Below are 21,611 nucleotides of genomic sequence, written 5' to 3' on the forward strand. Positions count from 1 at the left end.
GTCCCCCCCCCCCCCCCCCACAAGACGTGGTGGGGCAGGGAGGGGAGGAGCCACACGGAAAACCTCCTTGCCGCGTCTCACTGCCCCGGTGACACACCTCCTACATGCAGGGCTGCAACGTTGGCAGCAGCATGAGACTTCACCCCTCAAAGCAGCAGCAGGCACTGGAGGTGCATTGCCAGGGCAACACAGGGGGAACTCACAGCAACGAGGAATCCCTGCGCGGCCCCCCTGTCCCCAGTCATGTTAGGTTGTGCCCTTTGGCTCCAGAGGCCCTGGGTAAGGGAAGCAGGGTGGAAGCTTCAGCCAGGGCTGCAACGTTGGCAGCAGCATGAGACTTCACCCCTCAAAGCAGCAGCAGGCACTGGAGGTGCATTGCCAGGGCAACACAGGGGGAACTCACAGCAACGAGGAATCCCTGCGCGGCCCCCCTGTCCCCAGTCATGTTAGGTTGTGCCCTTTGGCTCCAGAGGCCCTGGGTAAGGGAAGCAGGGTGGAAGCTTCAGCCCGCAACCTGTGCCTGTCCTTGGTACAGATCTGGGGGGCCTGGGTCTTTCCTACCCCCCAGGAGTGCACACGGCAGTGAGGAACAGGCCCTCCCTTGGATGAGCCACCTACGGCCCTGTCCTGCTCCCAGCTGGGGCCCTGCAGCCATGCATTGTGACCCCAGTCTCCAAGTTCCACCCAGCTGGGCAGCAGCCTTAGCCTGTGCCTGCCCTGAGTACAGATCTGAGGGGCATGGGTCTCCCGTGCCCACTAAGAGTGCACGCAGCAGTGGAGAACTGCCCTGCCTGAGCCTGCAGCAGGGGGGGAGTGGGGGCAAGAGGCTGCGGACCCATGTCCATACCCCTGGCAGCTGGGGGAGCAGGGCCTGTGGGTGGGGGCCAAGGGGCACCAGAAAGGCATGGGGTGGGGGGGGAGGGAGCTGTGGTTGGGGAGTGAGGGGCACCAGCAAAGGGGGGGGGGGGCATAATTTTAATCATGGATTTGGGGGGGTTTAGCAGAGAATTTGTGGGTTTTATTTTTTTTCCTTTAAATCAGGGAAAACCAGGATCCCTGCTGATTAATCTGCTTCTGGGCCTGCTAGCCCAGTGGGGCACCTTTGGCAGTGCAGTTGCTCTCCCTGCAGGGCAGCAGGGCTCTGTCCTACCCCCAGCCACTCCCTTGACAGTCACACAATGGGAGCTGCTGGGCTCCCATTGTCCCAGGACCTAGCCCAACCTGGGCCCCATTCACCCCTGCCTTGCCCCTTCCCCCACACTTACCTGCTGGGGGGAGTGTCTGTATGCTTCTGCATGTGTGCCTGCACCCGCATCTGCGTGTGCGTCTGTCTGCATCGATGTGTATGTCTGTCCGGCTGCTGCCCACCTGGCAGCAGCAGGCACGTGGTGTTGCGTGCGTCTTGGGGCAGCAGCAGCAGGGTGCTAGAGTCCAGCCTGCAGCAGCAGCTGCCTCCGCCCTGCACATATATCTGGGGGGCACGTGACCCCCAGGCCTCCACTGGGGTGCGCGCAGAGGCGGGAGTGCCCCCACCTCTGGATGAGCCACCTGGGCTCCAAGCATCCCACAACCCTCCCCTGCCCCACTCCCTCCCTCACTGTGCTTGTGTCAGTCTGTCCCCCCCATGCTGCTTCCCAATGACAGACTTACCTGCTGGGAGGGGGGTGTACACACACACAAGCGTGCATGTCCTGAGGGGCCCCCCCTCATAAATATTTTTCCCTGATTTTCCCCTGTAGCCCCAAGGGGCAGTTTCAGTGCCTGTGGAGTGCCAGAGCACTGACACAGCTCAGTTGAACATGGATAAATTCATAGATTCATAGACAGACATCAGGGCTGGAAGGGACCTCGGAAGATCATCGAGTCCAGCCCCCCACCCAAAGGGCAGGAAGTCAGCTGGGGTCATAGGATCCCAGCAAGATAAGCATCCAGTTTCATCTTGAAGGTGTTCAATGAAGGCGCTTGAACCACCTCCGGTGGCAGGCTGTTCGGACAGTAAAGAAATTCTTCCTTATGTCCAGCCTGAAACGATCTTGAAGTAGTTTGTGACCATTCGACCTCGTCATCCCTTGGGGCGCTCTGGTGAACAAACGTTCCCCCAGATGCTGGTGGTCACCCCTGATAAACTTGTAGGTGGCCATCAGATCACCCCTAAGCCTGCGCTTTTTCAGGCTAAAGAGCCCCACGGCTCTCAGCCTGTCATCATAGGGTCTGTTTCCCTGACCTCTGATCATGCGCGTGGCTCTTCTCTGGACTCTCTCAAGCTTCTCCACATCCTTTTTGAATTGTGGAGCCCAAAACTGGACACAGTACTCCAGCTGCGGCCTCACTAAGGCCGAGTACAGGGGGAGAATGACGTCCCGGGATTTGCTTGAGAACCATCTATGGATGCAAGCCAGCGTTTTGGTCACTTTACTAGCCGCCGCATCACATTGCAGGCTCATGTTCATCTTGTGGTCAAAGATGACCCCCAAGTCTCTTTCTTCCATAGTGCTAGCCAACATAGCTGGGCTATGATGCTCGCCAGCTCCTTGAGTACCCTGGGGTGAATGCTTTGCCCCAAAATTTGGTGTCATTGGCGAACTTGGCCAGTCCGCTTCTGACTCCAGTGTCCACATCATTAATGAAGATGTTGAACAGTATGGGTTCAAGGACAGAGCCTTGGGGGACCCCACTGGTCACAGGACACCACAATGAGTGACTTCCATCGATTACTACCCTCTGGATCCGACCACGGAGCCAATTTTCCAGCCAGTGGATCGTGGAGGACCCAAGGCGACAATTGGCCAGTTTCTCCAAGAGGCGATCATGGGACACCAGATCGAAGGCTTTTTTGAAGTCAAGATATATGACATCAATCTCTTTTCCCTTGTCCAGGTGATAGGTCACCTGGTCGCCTGGTCGACCAGGTGACCTGGAGTGCAATTCCTTGAGTGCAAAAGAAAATTGGAGGGAAAAAACATGGAAGGCTGTACTACACGAGTGCAAAGTGACAGAAAATTTGTAAATACAGCAATGCCTGTTTGGAATTCATTTTTACATATGTGACTCCCGAAGATAAATCCAAACCGAAGTGAGTCATTTGTTTGGAGGAACTCTCCAATGAGTGTATGAAGCCGTCCTTTATTAAAAACACGCTTGGAAACTAAGCATGCCAGCTTGGCTGGAAAACCAATTGAACACTTTGAATGGTGTCTTGAAAGTTTCAAATGTCAGAAGGAGGTGTTTACTCATTTGGTAAACTTTAAACTGTTGTTAAAGTCAGTGAAAGTACTCTGAAAGCCTCATATCTGATATCACTCAGAATTGCAAAATACAAGAAAGCACATATAATTACAGAATCTTTGATTATACCTGCTACAGTGGACATTTGTAAAGTACTGTTTGGCAGTGAGCAAGCAGATCAAGTGAAAAAGATACCTGTTTTGGACAATACCATTTCTTGAAGAATTAGTGAAATGGCAGAGGATGTGGAGAGACAACTGCTTTAGAGAGTGAAAACAGTCTCTACATATGCTCTTAAGGTTGACGAATCTACAGATGTAGGAAATCAGACTTAGCTGTTAGTATTTGTTTGCTGGTTTGGGAAAAGAAGTTGGTTGAAGACTTTTTGTTGTCTTGAACTGCCAACACAAACAACAGGAGAGGATATTTTTTAATGCTTAATCAGTACGTAAGTACAAAAGGCCTTTTATGGGACAGTTGTGTCAGTATTTGTAGAGATGGAGCAAGGGCTATGACTGGCAGTAGAAGTGGTCTGATAGTGAGAATACAACAGGTAGCACCAAATGTTTCAACTCATTGCATCTTACACAGAGAAGCACTAGCATCAAAAAAACAGCCCTGACCTGAATGATGTTTTTCTCCGTTATAAAAAATCGTGAATTTCATTAAAGCCAGACCTCTGAACTCACGCATTTTTGCTGCTCTCTATAATGAAATGGGTGCTGAGTACTACAACCTCCTTCTGCATTCCAAAGTTCTCTGGCTTTTTCTTGGACCTGTATTGAGAAGAGTGTTTGATCTGTGAGCGGACTTAACTCAGTTTTTGCTGGAGCAGAATTCTTCATTTGTTGATTGTTTCAAAGACCCCAAATGGAATGCTAAGCTACCTTACTTGGCAGACTTATTTAATGAACTAAATAGGCTCAACACAAGCATGCAGAGACCATGTAATAGATGTTTGTGACAAATCAAAGGATTCACAGTGAAAGCAGAATGGTGGAATGAATGAGTGAAAATGGGAATAACAACAATGTTCCCCTGCCTAATGGACTTAAATGATGGAGCATCAGAAGTTGCTGAAATTTCAGAGGTAATTTGTAACCATCTAACAGGGCTTGTTGCTCAGTTTAACATGTATTTTGGTGAAATGGAAAAGTCACTACAAATCAACCAGGACTGGATCAGGGATCCATTTTCAGGTGCTACCAAGAAAGAAATGCTGCACATCTTCATGAAGAAGACAAACTGATCGAACTGAGCGAAGACAGCTTTTTACGTCAGAAGCATCAGAGTTGTGGATGAAACATCTCAAGTTTTTGGTTGGAAATTGAAACTGAATATCCAGAGCTTACTAGGAAAGCAATGGAAGTCCTGCTGCCATTTGCAACAACATATTTGTGAGTCTGGATTTTCTGCACGGGCTGCTGTTAAAACAAAACACAGGGCAAAACTGGACCTGAAGGACAAGATGAGTTTGTCTTTCTGATATTGCTCCAAGGATTGAGGAGCTGTGCAAGACCCACCAGGTCCAAGTGTCCCACTGAAAAAGCAAGATTGACATTACTTTTGGCTTATTTTGGGGTATTTTTCATTGAGTTTTTATATTTTAAGATTTTTAGCTTTAAGATATTTATTATTCTGATGTTAAAGGCTTTAAGTTACAAATATTAAAGGACAATCATAATAACTTCTTTATACAGAAATTAGTTTATGCAGACACTTCATTAAGAGTTGTAATATTGTTTACTATTATGTGCTAATCCAGCAGCATACCAGGCCCAAACTTCTGTGGCATAGCCATGATGTATATATTTAATTAATAAATTAATAAAACATTTAATGTTAATTAGTGTAGCCTGCCTTATATCACATAATTGGTAACATTTAAAAACAAGAAAAAATATGAAGGGGTACATGACCTGAAACTGAGAGAGAAGGGGTACGTACACTTGTTAAAAAGGTTGAAAACCGGTGCTTTAGATAATTGTCAGTAGGTTTGCAACAATGTAGCAGTGCTTAAACTAGCTTATTATCACCTTCTAACTACTTTCAACCCAAAGTGCTAAGCATAAGCCCACACACAGAGGCTGCAAATTGGGTCTGTTAAGGTGCTGTTGTTGGTCAATGATCCTCTATTAACCCTTAATTTGAATTGAAATTTAATTTGAACTGTGATGCAAATTGGTTAACAAATTTTAGCAGGTCTACAAACAGCCTTGGTGTCCTCCCTGGCAGGCAATCCACCACTGGGTTCAGTGTAGGCTGGACCTAGCTTTTGTGCATTTTTCATTTCTTTTTTTAAATGGATATTAATGCAGAAATACAGGTAAGAGAACATGCATAGCTTCAGTTGAATGGGATGAGTAAGCACAGTCATTTTCATTGCCTTCACTCAAACAAGGACTGTACCTTGCCTGTCCTGCATTGCTATGTGTTTTGATTTGCATCCTAATCATTTGGTCTTTAAGATATCATTGGTAATGTGTTAGATTTCTGCTGTTCTACTAGGTTTCTCATAATCCTTCAGTTTCCTCACTCCAAGCTCAAAACTTAATAACATTCCTTGTGGTCTAATATGCACCACGGATGGGCTATTCCTGTCAACCTAGTGCCAATCTGTAAATATTATCCTTGGAAATGGGATGCGAGAACCATGTTCCTATGGGATTCTATGCCTGTCTCTGCATTTGCTGAAATATGCTTAGCTGAAGCAGTTTAAGTTTTATCCTTCATTATATTTTCCAGCATCTGTAAAACCTTTGATTACTGTGCTCCTGTTTGGAAGATACTGAGGACTATAGGAGTAGACAGAGATGGCCAAATAGCTCTAGCATGTCTCATTACAGTTTTTCCTTGTTACTATTTGAGTATTACTGGAAATAAACTGTTTTGGAGATACTGTGAACATACATGTCTGTTTTCTCTCCTTTTTGCAGCCTTCTGAAAAGAGCAGCCGTTCCAAAAGTACTGGTGTCTTCCAGGACGAAGAGCTTCTGTTTAGTCACAAGCTCCAGAAAGATAATGATCCTGATGTTGACCTCTTTGCTAGTCCCAGGAAGTCCAAGGTGAATTCAGAGCTCTGTTCTGAATCTCCTGTTTGAAGATGGAATCTTCATACACATGGTTGCATTAGGTCCTTTTGCTGAGATGTTGATGGGCACAATCACTGCCCTCCATCCAGGAAAGACTGATGATGCGTATGGATGCAGTATTCACTGGCAGTAAGACAAATCTGATGCATTTTGTCTTTCAGTCTGCAAGCCGCAGTGCGAAGCTGTCCTTTGGAGGAGGTCTGTTTGGTGATGATGAAGAGGATGATCTCTTCAGTACTGCTAAAGCAAAGCCCCCGGTATTTGCCTTTTTATTATAAATAACTTCTTTGAAAGACCTAGGAAAGTGGAAGTGAGTATGGGGACTGTTACAGAGATTTCCAAGTGAAATCAATAGGGTAGAACCTCTCTTTAAAGTACAGGCAGTCTTCGGACTTACAACATAATTGGTTCCTGAAAACTGTTTTAAGTCGAAACATTGTAACTTGGAACTGTTTTCCCTGTGGGAAACAATGTTATAAATGGGGATTTGGTTCCTGAACCAAGGCCCGATTACCCTATTTTTCATCCAAAATAACCCAGAATTTTGTACTCAATCAATTATAGATGAATGATATACAGTAAAAGCTCTGTTATCTGGCATCCCCCATTCCCAGGGGATGCCGGATAGCAAAATATGCCAGTTAATTGAGTGGCCCGAACAGACACCCTTGCGCAGCATCGCTGCCCCTCCTGTGGGCCCCACGGGACAGGGAGGCAGGCCCCACACAGCCTGCTATGCCTGGGGCCATGGAGACTCAGCAACACAGGCTGCTTTGCCCTGGGCTGTGGGGGCTCAGAGGAACCAGTTTCACTTTACCTTACAAGCCGGCATGCGGTTAATAGAGTATGCTGGCTTGTAAGGTGCCGGTTAACGGAGCTTTTATTGTGGCTATATTAATGTATTTATATTGTAAATAGCAATCATATTGATTTGGAAGGACTTCTTTGAGGTGACTTTGGACTTTTTGAAGGGGTCTTGGCTGGAGTCTTCTCAGGAGTCCTGGCTGCAGGTTTTTTTGGAGTCTTGTCTGCTTTCTTAAAGAGAGTGTCCAAGGAAGTTTGGACAGATGTTCTCCAGGGAGATGGGTGATGCAGCAAACTTGTTCGCTGACATGGCGTTGCATCAGATCAGGCGTTGTAAAGTCGAAACTGATGTCAGAAAGTTGAAATGGTGTCAATTTTTGAGTTAGCGGGATCTTTCTTAAGAGACCTATCCCCTGTGTATCTTTAGGGTCATGTCCAATTTATTCATAACTTCCCCTGCTCATTTTTAATTCTCATTTCAGAAAGTGGCAGAAAAGAAACCAGTAACCAAAAAAGACAGCAGTGGCCCATCCTTGGAGACCAGTAAGGTTCCTGAGCATAATCTAAATGCCAAACAAAATAAGGCGCACAAGCCAGAAATCACCGAGGTATATACCCACATCTTAAAACTCAGTCTTATCCTGTTTACTGTTTATCATATCTCTAAGTTAAATAGCTTCTCAAAACTAACTCCATGCCTTATAGGTGACAAAGCAGCATGACGTTTAACACTTAATATTGTACTGGGTGAGGTGCAGGAAATAACTAGTCCTTTTGGCTTTTAGTGGCTTAGTGGAAAATGAAAACTGACAGACCCTGTGCAGGTAGCATGTACGGAAAGACTTCAATACCACAAGATTCTTTTAATGCTTCAGCCGTTTTCAAATTTGTCTCTCCAACCACATCAACATTCGGTCTGATACCTTTTTGTTTGAGTAGTATGGCTGGCTAAATGCCAGACCAGAGCTCCAGCACTACTGTGCAACTCTGGTTGTATTTGATCTTGGCATTAATTGACGTCCTTGAGCAGAAAAGTGCTCTTTTTTTAAAACTGACTGCTCTGTTCCCAATGTGCTGCAAGCTGGAGGCTCCTTCATCATGGGTTAGAGCCTCTGTGGTATAGCAGAGGCTTGGCACCCTTGTTAGATAGACAGTGTTGAAGAGCTGTGATAGAGCAATCAAAGGTGCATCAAATGGTGCTCCTTCATGGGGATAGAGTTGGTTTTCTACTAGTAAAGTAACTGATGTTGAGTGACTCACACAGGCTACAACCTGTGAATATTTGTTTGTGGGTAGAGAGGATGAAATTACAGGCTTGCTGACCTGGTCCTTTAAGTGATGTCAAGTGTCAGGTATTTGTTACACCAGAGGTATAAAACTTACAGGCTGAGTTTTATACCTCTGGTGAGTCACCCAGGGCTACTTTGTGAGCCAGACCCAGAGTGCAGAGCTGCGTCATCTGGCCCATAGGGCTGCCCATCAGGTGGGAAATTTGGTGGGGGCTTGGTGTAAATTGCTTAGACTTCCCACTGCCAAATTTTCTGGCCCTGTGAGCCACCCTACAGGCCAGATGGCATGGTTTCATGCTCCAGAACCAACCCATGGGGCTTCCCACAGAGCTGGAAATTTGGCAGTGGCAGCAGCTGTAGCATCCTCTGGTCTTTGTGACACAAAATTTCTGGCGTGTGGGCAGTCCCTCCAGCCAAATGGATAAGCTCCCATGCTCTGAATCCAGCCCATAAGACTCTACAAGGCTGGAAATTTGGTGAGGGGAGAAGCAGTAGCAGTGTTAATTGATGGGAGCTGCAGCTATTAACACTGCCACCAATCATCCCATCATCACATTTCCAACTCTGGGGGCTGCATGATGAACCTGTGTGGGCTGGATCTTTGTTACCTCTGTTACATGGTCATCTCTCCAGAGTTCACAAAGAAATGCAAAAGAACAAAAGTAGCTTCTTCCTATGGATGCATTAAAATGCATACTTGCACGCCAGATAAAGATTTCTGTTGCATGTGTCCAGCTGACTTTTAATCCAGTGTAATTTTGTACAGAAATCCACAGGTCCTGCTCCCATTAAAACCAAAGAGCCCTCGTCTCGGATTGGAAAATTACAAGTAATTATTTTACTGGCATTTTGACTTAAATCTTCTTTGCCTCACTAATGGCTCTTTTAATAAAATAAAAAAGAAAGAAAAAAAATGATGTTCACCTCCCCTTCCCCTTTCAGCTTTTAAGGCCTCTTTTCAGACACAGCTGATTTTCAATTGTTGCTTACTGCATATTGCATGTTTAATATTTTTTTTGTTGTTCTTTCTTCCCTTTTGGGAAACTGATTCTGGGCAGCACTATCTAACTGTGCTTCTGAATTTGGGGGACTTTCCTGAACTATTGTTGCTTTCTTTGGCACTATGTTTCTCAAGCATGCAAAGAAACTCTTGTTTGACGGTCAGCCATAGAATGCTGGTACAGTAGCATATACAGGCCTTGTATGATCAGAGGCCTTTTCTGCAAGCATAGCACAATTGTAGTGAGACAGGGGAGGGGAAGTGAAGGCACAGAAAGATTAACCGACCTGGCCAGTGCTAGTGGCTAAACCAGAACTAGAACTCTGCTCTTCAAGTCCTACACAAATGCCCTGTCTGCTAGTCCATGCTGCGTCTCTCATGTGCTTTTACCACCCTTACGGTAGTACTAATGCAATTTTGTTCATACTTCTTAGGCTAACTTAGCTATTAATCCAGCAGCCTTACTACCCAGTGCAATGCCCAAGATCTCCAGCATGAAGCCTGCATTGCCAGCTTCAGAGACTCCAGTTCATGAGCCTGATGGCATACAAAGCACTGAAACGTTTCGTACTGCAGGAAGCAATGAGGAGTCTGGCGTGAGCTTTGAACATCCCATGCAAGCGGAAACCTTGCACAGTGCCAATAAGGTAATGTCGGTGCCTAGATTAAGCGTGTATCACTGCTGATAGCATGATTCTGCTGTTAGCAGAAAGAGGAGGGAGCTAGAACTCCTTGAGCTGGAACTTTCTATGATTCTATGATAGAGGCTCCCCTTGCCTCTGGGAGAGCACAGACACTGATGATGGCAGACTGGGGAAGGAGATAGAAGCAAGGGGATATGCCTCTGAAAGAGGACGAGGGTAATTCTTACTTTCTTTGGGATTTAAAAAAGTTTGTTAGCTGCTGCTTCCTTGTGCAGTCTTCCCTCTGGTGGTGGGGAGTGGGGAGGAGACTGGGAGCAGGAGTGCAGCCATACCTGAAGCACAGATCACTGCTCCCACATCCCCTTCACAGAATCCTGGATCTGCCCCTGCACATGCTGCCACATAGCCAAGGGCTGTCTTGGAGAGGGAGAGAAATTAATTCAGTCCGTCCCCGTCCTGTCCCGTCCTGTCCCCCTGCCCTGTCTCCCCCCCCCCCAGGCAATAAAGGAGAGAAGTTTAAGTTAGCTTAGGAAAAAAGGTTTGAGAAACAACAACACAACACGAAACCTGATCAGTGAAGAACATATTTGCTTACATACTTCCCAGATTCATAGGAGGAAGCAGCAATTCTCTCCATCCTCAGGGGACATTTGACCCCTCCTGGAAGTTAACTTTCTCAAGGTAGACACAAAAGTTTGCAATTTTACCGCTCTGGAACCCACTTTGTTTAGCGTATTATAGAACACCCCACAGCCCTGAGGTCAGATCCAGCCCACAGAGAGGCTGGATCTGGCCTCAGGAAGGTCTGACCCAGCTAGAGATGGTATAGAAAATCAGGTAGCATGCAGCCACACCATGTTGTCTGTCCCCTCCTCAGCAATCCTCCATAGCTGTCCCTGTTGCTCTCTTAGGCCCATGCTTACTTTTGCTGCAGAGGGGCCTGGGGCTCTGCAACAAGGGAACCACAGGCATCATGAGCTCTCAGGGGAGCAGAAATATACAGCAAGGAACCAGGGAAGCAAAATGTTACTGACTAGATCCCTATTATAGCATGCTTTCATAGTGTGTGCAGTACTGAAAATTAAGTTTGCTGTAAGACAGTGCACTAGTGCATAAGCTTCCAGTCCACCCAGGGCAGACAGATGGGTCTTATCCAGAAGTCCCAGAAGTTGCAGGATTCTAAATCAACCCTGCTTCTTTTCTAGTAGCAATCAATACAGTTTTAAAAAAAATCAATATTAAGCCTCTCATTTATCTCATTCAAGTCCTTTTTGCTGAAAACAAGAGATTTATAGATTCATAAAAACTCAGACTGAAATCGTAATTGCTCAATTCAAACCCATTTAAAAGAACCATTAAGCCCTTCAGTATAATAGTTTTCACAGTCAATAAAATAAAGGTATGAATGAAAACACTGAGAAGCACAGAGCTGTCACTTAAGCAGTAGCTTTTTTTTGTCAAGTGAATTTATTACTGAAGGAGTCAAGTAATTTTTTTTCTCTCATCACAGAAGGGTACAAACCAGGCAGCAGCTCCAGTGACATTCCTACCATTGTCAGTCAGCTTCGTACCCGACTTGGAATGACACCACTAATACCTTCTTGCTAGACTGAGGAAAGAACATTCTAATAGAGAATAGCAGTTTCCCTTGGGCAAGTTAGACACAATGCTGTATGCTCTAACATGCAAAAACCTTTCACTTCCTAATCCGAAAGCCTTCCATACACAGAACTGCATATAAGGCATGCATAATGCAGGCGTCACGTGTCCTATGTACACTTACAGGCCTTATGTGCTTTGTATAAGCAAGGCTATAGAAAGTTAAAGTTCGTGGAAACTCATTCACATCAAATTAATTTCTTAACTATCCAAAAACTTCAGTATTGTCTTCCCAGTATGTTGTATAGCTCCAATATGTTGTTAGCCTTCTTGGCATCAAGAGCTCACGGTGGCTTACATTCAGCTCTGTTGTTCACTGTAACCCCCAAGTCCTTTTCTGCAGAGTTGCTGCCCAGCCAGTCAGCCCCCAGCCTGTACTGGTGCATGGGATTGTTCTGTTCTAAGTGCAGGACTTTGCACTTGTCCTTGTTGAACCTCATGAGATTTCTTTTGCCCCAATCCTCCTAGGCAGAGGGAGAAAAATTGTGGGGGGGTGAGCATGTGCATGCTCCCCAGCACATAAGTCTGTAGAGGAAGGAGTGGGGGGAGGGGAAAGGGCTGTGAGCTGGGGGCAGGGCACGGGACAGAGCCACAGCTTGTCCAGGGGGTGTGGGGAGGGAGTTGGCTACCACTGCTCATGCACCTTGGAAGGGCGTGGGGGGCATATGCCCCTAGATCTGCATGGGGCAGGGCAGGCTGCCACTGAACTGTGGCTAGGGCTGCACCGGGCTCTTCCTGGCAGGGGCTGGGCCATGCGCTTGGGGTGGGCCGCAGCAGTGGTGGGAAGGGCAGTTGGAGGGGCTATGGTGAATTTTGGAGGGGATGCAGCCCAACTCAGTCCTCCCCTCGCCCCCTGCCGGGAAGAGCCTTGCACAGGCCTGGCCCCAGCCTACAGTGGCAGCCTGCCCTGCCCTGTGCTGATCCAGGGACACATACCCCACCATGCCTCCCATGGTGCGTGCAGCAGCAGGAGCCACGCCTGCCAGATGAGCCACTCGCGGCTCAGTCCCATGCCCCACCCCACCTGTGCAGCTGCAGCTCCACACCCTTTTCACTGCTGTGCACACACTCCTCCTCACCCCTGCTGCAATCGCCGGAAGCTTGCAGCCGGTTTGCCTTGTAGCCCTACTGCCCGCATTTGGGGGAGCTAAGCCCCATTAGCCCCCACTTCAACTACCTATGCCAAACCTCCCATTTGTCTAAGCTGCTCTGAATCCTAGTTCTACCCTCTAGTGTATCATCTCCCCCCCCACCTCCCAATCTTGGTGTCATCTGCAAACTTGCTGAGGGTGCACTCTATGCCCTTTCCAGGTTGCTGATAAAGACGCTGAATGAAAAAGGCCTCAGGACCGACCCCTGGGGCACTCCACTTTATATTGGCTACCAAGTAGACATCGAGCCATTGATTACTACTGAGCCCGATGTTCAATCCCGTTTTCTGTCCACCTTACAGTCCTTTCATCCAGCTCATACTTCCTTAGCGTGCTTGTGAGAATGTTGTGGGAGACTATCAAAAGCCTTGCTAAAATCAAGGTACACCACATCTACAGAGCCAGTCTGCTCCAGCTGGACTGAGTGGGTGCTGGGCTCAGTCTTGGATATGAGTGGGTGGATTCCTTCTCCCTCCCTGTTCCCTGCAGTAGTTCCTTGCCACCCCAGGAGCAGGGAGAGTTACCCTACTCACCCTCTACTGCTGCTGCTATCCTGGGTTAAACCTAGCCCCTGTACAGCCTGACTGTAGAGTGGGACAGGTGTTGCCCCTGCTCTCAGGATAGTGGGGACATTAGCAGCAGCAGGTGTGGGAGAGGAAATGGGAGAGGAGCGGGGGGATGTGCCTCTAAGCATGGAGGGGAAAGCAAGGGAAGAATTCTTATTTTCTTCAGGGGCTTTAAGTCTCTGGCTGTTGCTCCTGCCATGTGGTCAGACGGGGAGGGGTGCTGCTATGTCTTCCTTCAGATCCACCCGAAGTGTGCATGCCAGTGTAAGTGCTCTCTCTCATGCCTCTTCTAAAATCTCTCTGCTGATGTTCAGGACTACAGAAACTCTAATAAAAGCTTCAGGGTTTCTCAAGTAAAACAGCAGAACAGTTAACTGCAGGAGACTTTTGAAAAATAACAAAAAACCTACAAACAGTTAATTTTTTTTCAGGCTTTTCTAAAATGGAAGATGTTCAGATGAAAGGTGACTTATAGAATTTGAAATGGCATGTGGCAGGATGATAGCTGCTAGATTAGTGACTGCTGTCAAAGTCCAAACAGTGAGTTACATTACAGTCATCCAGACCAGTAAAGGACCTTCGTACCCATACTTCATTCATGTTCATTTTATTTAATTAACATTAATTAAGCAATAACTGCCAGGGAGAGTTCTGTGCCAAATTAAATAACCTACAAAAAGAAGCTGATAGTGTGAGGAGCAGCCATGGGACACCAACCAGTCATTTGCCTGGGAATTGTTGCTCTAGAATAACCTTGTGGAATTGCATACGGGAGAGGATTGAGCCTCTGTGACCTGGAGTGTTCTGTTTTGCCTGCCTGTCTCTCTCTTCCCTTTTTAAAAATGGACTACTAGTGAGGCTGAGGTACTTCTAGATTATCCAAGGGGGGTCCAGCCCATCTGTCTTTAATTTTTCTGAGTCATTCTGAGGCTAAATCAGTGTTAGCACACTGTTGTCCCTCTCTTAATATTTCTCAAAAGTACACTTATTTTTATTAAATGAAAAAGTCTCCATCAGGTTTGTTGTTAGATTTGGGGGGGGTTCATTATGTCCCCATCAGATGTTAGGAAAACACAAAGCTATGTTAAAGATGTAGCCTGAATAAAGGAAGGCCACCCAACATGTTATAAGCATGAGCATAGTTTATGATGCCTGAAGTGCATTTCCCTTCATATTCATAACCCATCCTCCTATCTGTTTTGCTCACAGAACAGGATCAAGGTGACTGGAAAACGAAGGCCTCCTACCAGGACAGCCCGGTGCCTGGCTGCTCAAGAATCCAGTGAGAATGAGAAGGATAATATTATCAAGGAGCCACAGCTATGGCTACCAAAACAGAACTCTGCATTATTGGATGCAAAGGAGCCTCTAAGTGGTGAGCCAGGTTCAAAGGAAAGTGTAGAAGGTGGTTCTGCAGTGAAAAAATCATTGCCAGCAGATGGCAGCAGCCTGTCACCCGAGATGGACAGAAGCCCTTCGGCAAAACCCACAGGCCCAGGGGATGAATTCTTTGAATCTGATGACCTCTTTGAGAAAAGCTCAATGCTAAAGTCAGCAGCCAGGCCTAAGGCAAAAGAGGAAGCCATAGACAGTTTGGTTGGTAGGCTTGTCAAAAGTGGTGAGAAGCCTGCTTTGTCAGTGCTTGATGATCAGGGTAGTGATGATCTCTTCCAGTCTGTAAAGCAGAAGTCTTCCCAGAAGAGCAGCCCCAGCTCTTTCTTGGAGGATGAAGACAATCTCTTCACAAGTCAGAAAACTCCAAAGAAGAAAGAACTGAAACCTGGCACCTCACAAGACCTAGACACCAGTGTCCAGAATATCTTTGAGGTAATGATGTGCAGCAGGGAGGGGAGGAATATTATAATTAGGACCTCAGTCCTATAGATCCTGATGGAAAATACTGTTTTAGCATCACCTTGGTGAAAGCTATGCATGGGTATAGTAGGAGTAAACCCTCAGCATGGGATGCTCAAGTGTTAGCAGACAATAGTTGTTTTTGTGAAGGTAAAAAAAATACTGTTTGATTCCAAGATGAGGTTTTCCTTCCATTTTAACATGGGAGGAAGCCTCTCATCTTTGAATTGCTTGGGGTGGGGGCAGGTAGCTGCTGTGGCTTGGGCTCCAGCCCCTAACCAGCATCAGGACCAGGGCTGCAGCTACCTCTCCTTGCCCCTCTACCTCCCTGTTGCCCTGTACCTCACCATCTCCCTAGAGCCTGTTCCCCACCCCCCATGTAGCCTCTCCTCCCCCACCTGCCTCTCTGCTTTCCCCCACCTTTGCTCTTTGCTGGCAGGTTCCATCCACACTGCAGCTTAAGGCACTGAGCAAGGCCCCAGCCTGGGGCATAGCCATGTGGTGCTATGGGCGCTGGGCTGGGGCCATCATCCATGCCCCAAGCTAGAACAGGGATGTAGCATACTGGCACAGTACAGAGCAGAGGCTGAGAAGGGAGGTGGGGTGGGGGAGGGAAGAAGCACCGGCATGGGGGAACAAAGGTGTAAGGGGAGCCTGAGTCTGTAGGGGGAGGGGGGCGGACATAGGGCACTAGGTGGTAGGGGGCAAGCTGCTTGTCCTCCCCACGCCATCTGCACCCACAGTGTCTGTCCCCCTACAGCAGTGCGGGGGCATGAATTTAAGACACCCCTTCAATAATTAGATTCTACACCTGGAAAATCATAACATTTATATGTTTTCCATGTATAGAATCTAATAACTGGGGGTCATCTTAAATTTGAATAAATACAGTAAATCTGACCCTTTCCATGCCATGGTACTTAACTCCCATTTTTGCCTGACTGCTGCTGCTTGAGAGGGGTAACTTGCTACATAGCAACACTGATTTTAAAACAGGAGTACATCAGGGATCCTGGGGGCTCTAAAAAAAATCTTCCTAACTGTGCCTGGTATATGTTGTGGTCAGGCCTTGTGCAGTCAGTGATTAATGCATTTCTGTCAGGTCCAAACAGAACACACGACTCGACCTAATAGGTTTATGATGCCCATAGTAGTTTTAGGTTATTTTTCCTACCGCTTCATGCAGCCAAATTTGAATGCCTGGTTATCAGAGCGTATTCTGTATTGACTACTTATGTATGCTTTGCTCCAAGGATGACATCTTTGCAACAGAAGCAATTAAGCCACCTAGCAAGACAAAAGAGAAAGTGCTGGAGGCTAATCTGTTTGATGATGATAACATTGATATTTTTGCGGATCTTACTGTAAAGCCAAAAGAAAAGAAGACCAAGAAAAAAGTGGAATCCAAATCCATATTTGATGATGATATGGGTAAGTGTTTAGTTATTACTGGCATTATGATGCTGCTGTGAGTTAAAGTCCCCCAGCAACAAAAGATAGCCATTAGAACTTTCTAGGTCCTTTTTTTTCCCCCTCACTTTCTCTACAGTCTATAGTACTGTCAGTGTTTACGCACTGAGCACAACCTTCCAAATGCTTATAATTATAATAGCCCATTTATCTTCAGAAGAGAAATCCTGTTTCTGAAACCTGTTTTTCTGCTGCTTTAGAATTTTGAGATTTCAAGAAAGTTTCTCATTCTGAAATCAGAGTGAAGAGTCATGTCACACATCAATATGTATCCAGTACTGGGAGAAATGCACCCGCTCGCTGGATATACACATTATAATAGGTATTGATAAAGACATGTACCTCACTAGTGTTAACATTAAAAGCCAGGTTTTTGTGTTGATCTTAATTATGCAGAGTATTCTGTCAGTAGACAAATAGACCTCACTACTTTTATTAGGACTAATGCTGTAGGGTACTGAACAGTGAGTAAGGCTAGTACAGACTGGTTAAATATGACACTGGGCTTTTGAAAAGCCTGTCCAAGCCACATGCTGGCCCTCCATGCACAGCAACCTGTGATGTATGCAGCATCCAGGGTTGGATCGTGGCACAGGGAGCTCAATCTAAGACCCGTGAGCCAGATCACATGACTCCATGGGCTGTGAGCTTGACATCCTGGTCCTAAAGCATTTGGTTTAACAGACCCTAGGAATTAACCCCAGTGGATCTCATTTCTCTGGCTTATAGTAGGTGGAAAATACTTTGTCCAGGTTAGGCTTAAATATCCAAAGCAATAAAACTGCAACTGGATGGGAAGGTATTTTCCTAACTTGTAAGAATTTTTAAGATTTCCCATCCCAAATCAAAATGCCAAACTTTTGCAAACCAAATACCTTAAATCTGCATTGTGTAGAATAAAACGGGGTTGTCAACTGGGGGTATGCATACCCCTGGGGGTACTTTGAAAGGTCTCAGAAGGTATGTAGGGATGGAGCGCAGCCACCCTGCACCACTGCCTCACAGGAGCAAGACTGGGGCGGAGCGAGAGCAGGGCCACACAGACACTGCACTGCTGCTGCTTGCCACCCCCCTCGCCCCCCCCCCCCCCCACCATCCTCCGCCCCCCTGCCCCCCCCCCTCCCCTTTGGGGGTACACTTACTAAAAAGGGGCCACCAGAGGTATACTTATTAAAAAAGGTTGAAAACCCCTGGATTAAAACACTTTGTTTTGATTGTGGCATTCTTGTTTGTTTTCCTAACTTGTACATTCATTTCTATCCAAAAAACAGGACTCTTAGTTTTGGAAGTGTTTGAAGGCATCAAGACTTTATCCATTTAAAATCTTTCATATAATTTTTTTAAGGTGCTTATGGAACTCGACCCTTTTCACTTGGACTTGTCTAGTCTTAACCTAATACAGGAGCTCACTATTAACCAGGGACATTTCTAGCACTGGGGTACTTGGAGCACTGCTTCCATCAGAAAAGTTTATCTATATCTTGCTCCTCCCATTCACTGCTCAAGAGCTTTTTTGAGTTGAAAGATCCTTGCATGGGAAGCTTTTCAGTTGCCCAGGCTGTGTAGTACATGCTCTACCGTGGAGCTGTAAAACACCAACAGGGCTTCAGGGAACATACTTGAGGTTGATCAGCATGGTAATCCCAGAAAGGAATTGGGGTGGCATTCCCTGGTTGCTTTAACGAAGAGTTGTTTGCAGTGTTTACCATGATATTTTAGTAAGGTGGCCACTGCCTCTCAGGATGTTTCTCCTACCTGAAATGCTTCTTTCAAGTTGCACCTTTAGGTACTATTGTATTTGCAAACTATTTCCCTTGCTTTGCTTCACTGCCACTTGCAATCGTTGCTTAACTGAGTAGCTATCTCGTTTCAGTCTCCCCATAAATCTGATCTTTGTTCTGCCTCTTATGCTGACAGATATCACCGCTGCTGAGAATTATCTTGGCATCATCCTTGTCCATGTTCAGAGTCCTGTACCCCACAGTTTTTTGAGGATTTTCTCTTCAAGTAGTAAATGCTGCTTTCCTTGACAGAAGAAACTCCCTTCTTCCCTGCCTCCTTGTTTTAACCTTACTGTCAAATAGGGCTGCAGCTTCACCCCTGCTATATCTCTGCAGTACCTAGAACACTTCCCTTGGAAGCTGTGCAAACCCTAATTGACTGTAAATCTAATTCCTTTGATGGGTTCACATTTTGGGGGAATGCCAGTAAGGATTTTCTCCTTATGGCTGCCTTTCTAGACTGCTCTTGTGATGAAATTGCATCCTGGATTAATCCTATGTATCCCTATTATCAGCATAGTTATGTACAGGTGCCATGGGGGTGCGGTAGCTAGAACAGGAAGATTAGCATGAAGTGATGGCCTACCACTGATTTCTGGTTCACACATTCCAGCCTTCAGCTTGTAAATAGTGCCAGGACCTAGATGAGGAGCTAGAGTACCCTGTTCCTCCTGCTGCTTTCTGTGTGCACCCAGAACTGTGCAAGGGACTGTATAATTGGAGATGAAAGCTTAAAACATAAACACCCAAGGTGGGATAGGAACAAATTTACACAGTGTATTCTACTTCCATTGTAGTATAAAAGTGGAGTTGATACTTGATGTACAACCCCACACTGGTATGAGTCGCTATAAGAGAGATCCTTGCATTGGAATAAATTCAGGAGCGGGGGTCAACTTCCTGGCAGATGTGCCACTAATCCCTTTCCCCTGCCCAACTTGGTGCTCTGTTGTCTGCTTCCTACCCTGTGCTCCCTGTCCAACCTGCTGTTCTGCTTCCTGCCCTGTCTGCTGTTTTACTGGCTGTTCCCTCACTGATCTTCTGCATGCCACATACAGAGGCTGTTGGTGCCACCTGTGGCACATGCTGCAGGCTGGCCACTCCTACTGTACACAACAGTTCTGTTCCTGTGTTTTATGGCTCTGACTGGTTTCATCCTGGCCTGGGCCGTTTGCAATCTGTTACCACCTCTGGGCCAGCTGCTGGTGAAATCCTGTTATAGCCTTTGGGCATCTACCTTAGGAGCAGACCAGTGATGATAGAGCTTTTGGCCCCGAGACCCAGATGAGTGGTACATGACAGTCTGTGGACTGAATTGAGCCCCACAGGCCAGGATTGAGCTTTGGGGGACCTTGGCTGGCTCCTACACTCTGGGATTGGGCCCATGGCCCAGCACTGCCTCTACCTGGCCAAATACACTAGGAATGGGCCCTGGAGCCAAACACCACCCCATCCTGGCCTCGCATATTGGGATTGAGCCCTGGCATCTGGCATCTTCCCTGCATGTTGGGATTGGGTCCTGGCAGGCCAGACCTGTGCACTGTAATCAGGCACCCAATCCTGGGGCTCACCATTGGTCCTGAAATGTGGCGGTAGGGGAGCAGTGCTACTGCTCTTGCACCTTCAGATTTCCAGACCATGGGGAGCTCTGAGGGCTGGATAGCATGGTACTGGGGGCTGAGCACCCCAGTACCCAGCTTTAGACCAGTAGTGTTTAGTCTACAGCCTTCAAGCAAGATCTGGCCCCACACCACTCATCCAGCCCACAAAGCCAAATAGGTTAAACACTGCTCAGGTGCTTAAACACTGCTCTAGATGCCAGTGGAAGTTCCATCAGTTTTGGACCCCAGGTTAAGGTGCTTTAAAATATTTGGCTATCGTGTAGTGTAAAATGCAAAATAGTGTTGACATTTTTGTTATCCGTTCTCAGTTTGAATATTCCTGTAAACTCAAACAAAAGCTCCCACATGTACCCTCAGAAGTGCATTTAATAATATTGCCAGTGGCAAGAAAGTATTTTACTGCCAAGGATGTTTTAGAGGCACTGCTACATGTTAGGGATTGTGTGTGTGAGAGATTTTTTTTTCTTCTTTCTAATTATCCCCCCTTCCCTTTTTTTTTCTCTCTAGATGACATCTTCTCTAGCAGCCAGGTCAAAATATCCGCTCCCAAAGGTCAATCATCTTCTCAAACAGCCTCTGAAGTAAAAACCGAAAGCAAGGCACAGAATATATTTGATGACCCACTGAATGCCTTTGGAGGTCAATAGACAATTGTGGGTGTTCTGAGAAAAGGCTACCTGTGGTTCATTATCTTGTCCACTACTAATACAGAATCTCTAACCAAACAGCTAAAATAAGACAACCATGGATATTTAAATGACTGGTTCCCCACTTACATATCTAGTTTCATTTTCTTGCTCTGGACCTAATCATGCTTAGCACTGTAAGAAGGAATGTCTCTCTGTTGTCCTCCTTCTGTGATGCCCAGGTGAACTAGCCTGTGCAATATCTGCAGTGATGTAATCTATTATACAAAGTATTGTTTCTTTTATTGAACAGATCTAAAAAAAGAAAGTCACTGATATTATGAAATAGTAAATGAAGTGTGCTAAACTGGGCCAAGCTGTGTTTTTGTTTTGCTTTCTGCTCTCATTTGCAAAGGACGTCTGTATTGAGACTTCTAGATAAAATCAACATTTTTCATTCAATCAGCCATTGTGGTCTTCTGAGTTCAATTTATGGTTCTCTTGCAACAGAGAGCATCTCTGCCCTTGTCTCTTTACATGGTAAGCTTTTAGCAAACCTTTCAGAAGAATAGTGTGCCAAACAGAAGAGGGAACAAGTTTTGTTTTGTTTTTTACCCATGACTAATGCAAACTGTAGAACAGTGAACTTCTGAAAAGTACTTGATTGAAGCAAGGATCCTGTTATGTAACTGGGAGGAAGAACAGGGTCTTTGGGTGCTATGCAGGTTACTTTATATTAAATGGATTATAATAAATTCTCCTAATTAAATTGATTTACTCTTATTCAAAGAATGAAAATAATGTGTGATCCCTCTGTAATGTTACTTG

At 46.2% G+C, this 21,611-nt stretch overlaps 1 protein-coding gene and 1 pseudogene across 4 annotated transcripts in view; both read left to right on the forward strand.

The window, feature by feature from the left end:
* Positions 1–21,248, forward strand: part of WASHC2C (WASH complex subunit 2C) — a 56,200-nt gene extending 34,952 nt beyond the window's left edge. For 2 of the 4 annotated variants that reach the window (XM_006014779.2, XM_006014780.2), the window contains exons 23-30: positions 6,162–6,290; positions 6,479–6,574; positions 7,604–7,729; positions 9,177–9,239; positions 9,845–10,057; positions 14,640–15,257; positions 16,538–16,715; positions 20,665–21,248. In XM_006014779.2, coding sequence (XP_006014841.1) covers positions 6,162–6,290; positions 6,479–6,574; positions 7,604–7,729; positions 9,177–9,239; positions 9,845–10,057; positions 14,640–15,257; positions 16,538–16,715; positions 20,665–20,804 — 1,563 coding nt within the window. In that variant the 3' untranslated portion in view covers positions 20,805–21,248. The remainder of the gene's footprint in view (positions 1–6,161; positions 6,291–6,478; positions 6,575–7,603; positions 7,730–9,176; positions 9,240–9,844; positions 10,058–14,639; positions 15,258–16,537; positions 16,716–20,664) is intronic. The other 2 variants (XM_006014781.2, XM_006014782.2) reach the window with 2 other exon arrangements.
* Positions 3,941–4,626, forward strand: LOC112550869 (annotated as a pseudogene).
* Positions 21,249–21,611: the final 363 nt, after the last annotated feature.

This window comes from Alligator sinensis, unplaced genomic scaffold (genome assembly GCF_000455745.1).
Source record: "Alligator sinensis unplaced genomic scaffold, ASM45574v1 scaffold264_1, whole genome shotgun sequence".
NCBI classification, from domain to species: Eukaryota; Metazoa; Chordata; order Crocodylia; family Alligatoridae; genus Alligator; species Alligator sinensis.